The 4,115-nt window shown below is 52.8% G+C and overlaps 1 protein-coding gene across 1 annotated transcript; it reads right to left on the bottom strand.

The window, feature by feature from the left end:
- Positions 1-406: 406 nt before the first annotated feature.
- On the bottom strand, positions 407-3,491 carry SOCS1 (suppressor of cytokine signaling 1). The gene is made up of 2 exons (XM_074919284.1): positions 3,295-3,491; positions 407-1,383 (listed from the first exon to the last, which is right to left on the bottom strand). Exon 2 carries the CDS (start codon positions 1,306-1,308, stop codon positions 685-687), a length of 624 nt encoding a protein of 207 aa, XP_074775385.1. The 5' UTR covers positions 1,309-1,383; positions 3,295-3,491; the 3' UTR covers positions 407-684.
- Positions 3,492-4,115: the final 624 nt, after the last annotated feature.

Genomic DNA, 4,115 nt, shown 5'->3' with positions numbered 1-4,115 from the left:
GGTTATGTCAGACAGCAACGTCTTCTTGCTTAGAGCCTTGTAGCTTTTAACAGAAATAAAGCAAGCCAGAGTTGGTGCAATTAGCACAGCCAAGGGTTCAATTCACTCTTTCAAGTAGTCTTTAACACACTGTTCCTGCTCTCATGGATTTAGAAGAGAGCAAGATTCCTGGGCAGATTCACGCCTGAGTACATGTTCTGCTCACTTGCATTTTTCTGTTTTAGGCTTTTTGGGGGCAGGAATCCTCTGCCTGCTGGCCTAGCACTAAAACAGACTAGTCTGGTAGGACAAAGAGCAGGAGCACACGACGACCTGTCTGCACTTAACACACTCAATTAGCAGTTAAAGTTTGTCAGCAGGGTAGGTACTAGAGCCATTAAAACTAAAAACAGAGATGCTGTTTTTAAAAACTTTCACAATAAAGTTTATTATGTTAATATCGTTAAAAATATTATAAAATAATAAAATATTCTGCTTGGCAGAAAAATTATGCCAGGGTTTTAAAACCCCAGGTTTGTGCAAACAGTTTTTGTAAACATAAGAAGTCAAGTGTTCAAGTTCCATCCCAAAATACAGTAAATTGCTACAAAAATAAGTTTGCTCACTGTCAAACATGTTTAAAAACCCAGGAAGCTGGATTTCTTTACACATCTCTCACATGTCCCTATACAGTTAATGCTGTACTTATATCTGAAATGGGAAGGATTTCAGATAGTCCTTTAAAACAGGATTGAGAGGAATCTGGTTTAAGTTCTCTCTTCCAAACGTCTTCACAATGCTCTTCCGGCAGAGCTCCTGCAAGGGCTGCACGCGGACTTTGCGCAGGGGGGTAACCAGTACCTTCCTCGGCGAGTTTAGGTAATGTTCCAGCAGCTTAAAAAGACAGTCAAAAGTCTCTTTGCTGCCATCCAGGCTGAATCGGCCAGTCTGAAAATTTATCCGGATGCTGGTGGGCCCAGTCGCAGTCTTAACACTGATGGCAAAGAAGCAATTCTTTTGTGTGCTGTCCCTGATGAGGAAGGTGCCCTCAGGCTCAGATTTCAGCTTCTCGTGGGCAGCACTGACAGTCAGAGGTCCCCAGTAGAAGCCACAGGCATCCAGCAGGCTGCTTGCTCGAGTGATGCTACTAAAATCCGCTTGCGAGCGAAAGGTTCGGAAGTGCGTGTTGCTCTGCGCCTGCACAGTGCTGGGCCGGCCTGGGCCGTGGTAGCCTCGAGCCTGTGAACGATCCCGTGCTGGAGGGTCAAGTAGACGTCTCGGGTCTGCTGCAACTGCATTATCTGCTGACACCTTGCTGTGCGCTACCATCCTACAGCCTAGAGCAGCGGATGCGGTCTTCCATAGCGTCAGCGGCTACGGCAGGGCAGCTTTCCAGCAGCTATTCTGAAACGCCAAAGAGACACAGTGTGAGATCCCCAGAGAAAAGCGGCTGCAGGCTCTGAATGACCAAGTCTTCCATTCACATGCCTCCCACCCATTATACAAGAATAAAATATTGATTCGCCAATTTACACCGGGCAAACAACTGCTCCCTTTCTGACAAGATTAGCAGTCTGTCACTATGACAAAGTCCAAAGCTCCGAAAATATTTAGCAAGGACATCAGTGGCTAGAGGATAATGCAGCTTCCCTGCTGTGAGCCCAGAGGCATATCAGGACCGAGGGTCAGCTGACAGGATCCTCTCAGTGAGAACTTATCTTGTGTACGTGCCATCAGATTGTCAGGTTTTCAGAGAACAAAGCAACAAGGTTTTACAACTGGCTTCCCAGTTTCTCTGCACCTCCCTCCTTCCCTTCCCCAGTCCCAGCTGAGATGTCAGAACTCAAGATACTATTCTTTGGTACATTGTGTGAAAACAATAAAGTGGGTGAAAGAAATGTAAACTCTGCAGGTGGGTATGTCTCAGGACAATTGGGGAAGAGGGTGGGGTGAATAGGTGCCATTGTGCGACTAAAGCGTAACTTGGAAGGGCAGCCTGTAACACTGCCAATTTACACAGTAATCCTAAAACTACCTTCCTCTCTCCTGTGAACCTGAGGCTCAGCCATAAAAGGCAGTTTCCTATTCCCCCAACTCTCCCTTGGGACAGCAACACTACAACCTCACTAGCATACACAAATCAACCTCTGTGAACCTTTAAAGCATTACTCCTCAGTCTCTCTCTCTTTTTTGTATTACATGCACTTTAAGTGGCCCAATCTAAATTGCTTCCTATTGATATATCTTTCAGCATGAGGGACTAAATTCATCCCTCGTGTTACTTCAAAGGAATTAGTGCTGCACCAGGAATGAGTTTGGCCTGAAATGTCTACCTCTGACAGTGTGGTTCGATACATCTCCGCTGGCTGCCTTGACCTTACTGGCAAGCATAGATTTTAGGATTTATCCCTATAGTCAGATATAGATCTGCAGCAGCAGCTTGTTGAGAAACCTTCAAGTGTTCTCAGAAATGAATCCCTCAGCCCTCTTACGGTTCAGGGTAACATGCTAATGAGGACTTCAAAGAAAGTATGCAGCTGGATTCCTGTCTGTGCTAATTTAACAACTTGATGTTTGGTTTCATTTAGGTCATAATACCTCCTGAAACAGCAGAGTGTTGTAAAATCCTTATGCTGGCAAATAACAGGCTGAAAGTAGCATTGGGCTTTCTTTACACAGCAAAAAGGAAACTGATGTCAGTTTTTCCAATTACTGAGCCAGGATTATCGCGCAGTATTTAAAGTTAACAAAAAAATTAAATTTCAGGGCACTCTGGTGAGAAATAACCACTAAGCCCGAGATGTAAAAATCGCAGGGCTCCCTAGCAGGAGCCGTCCATAGCCAAGAGAGTTTGCGGTGCCTTTCCGAAGGGCGCAGCCAGCGCGGGGCACACCAGCCTCCGGAGCCCCGGAGCCGGAGCGGGCGGCCGGTACCAGGGGCCTCGGCTCCGCCGGCGCCGCCCGCCGCGCTCGGCCCGGGGGCTGCTCCGCTTCCCCCCGCGGGGTCGCTCCACTGGCTTTCCCGCTGGTTTATGCCAGGCGCGAGAGCTCCGTCTTGAGCACGGACACTGGGCCAAAAAGGGAGGGGAGAGGGAAAAAAAAAACCAAACAAAACCAAACAACCCAAACCAAAAAAAAAAAAAAAAACAACAAACCGAACACCCAAACCAAAACACACACACAAAAAAGGCAAAACCCCCCCCCCCCCAAAGCCGCCAGGCTCTTGCACCCCGGGCAGGGCTCCCCGGCCGTGCCTCCCGAGGCTGACCTCTTCTCCCCGCGGGGCCGCTGGCGAGACCCCCCCGTCCGTCCTTACCTTGGCGCGGGGCGCCGCGGGCGGGAGCCGTCCCCGGGGCGCGCAGCATACGCGCGGGCTGCGGCCAGGGGCGCGCCGGGGCCGGCGGCCGGTGCTAGTGGTGGCCCCGGCGGGCGGCTGAGCATCCTCCGCGCGGGGGCCCTGCCTGGCGCCGCAGCGAGCCGCGGCTCCCGCGGGGCGGGCGGGCGGGCGGCACCTCCAGCGCTCTGGGTCCCCGCATCGCCTCTGCTTTCTATTTAACGCCGCGGCGCTTTTGTGCCGGCTCCTCCCCTGCCTTCTCCGAAAACACGTGGCTGCCACTTTCACTTTCCGAAAGAGCCGAGCCGAGTCAAGCCGAGCCTAGCCAAGCCTGCAGTGCCCCGGCTTCCCGCGGAGCGCGCCCGGAGCCGGCGCCGCAGCCCCGGTGCCGGCGGGCGCGGGGAGGCGCTGCCCCGGTGCGGAGCCCCGGCGGGGGGCTGCGGCGGGGCCCCGCGGGCTGCCCGCCCCGCTCTGGTGCTGGTCCCCAGCCCCGGGTGCCCCGTTTCTTCTGTCTGACTAAATCTGGTTTTACTCTTTTTTCCTTGTTTTTTCTTGGTTGGTTGGTTGGTTTTGGTTTTGGTTTTGTTTTTTTCCCCCCGGGCACAGCAGAGCGGCGGCGCAGAAGGCGCCGGTGGGGAGCGGCCGGGCGCGGGTGCAGAGGGGGCCCGGCCCGGCAGGAGGTGCTGCCCGGGCGCAGGAGTGCTCTGAGCCCCAAGGCAGGCGAGGGGACGCTAGCGGCGGGTGATGAACAAGGCTCTGACCTGGCAGCTAGCTCAAAACGTGGGGAAAAAAAAATGACAAGG

This window comes from Athene noctua, chromosome 15 (genome assembly GCF_965140245.1).
Source record: "Athene noctua chromosome 15, bAthNoc1.hap1.1, whole genome shotgun sequence".
Lineage (NCBI taxonomy): Eukaryota > Metazoa > Chordata > Aves > Strigiformes > Strigidae > Athene > Athene noctua.
Note: the sequence above shows the minus strand (reverse complement) of the source record. Positions and strands in the feature narration are given on the sequence as shown.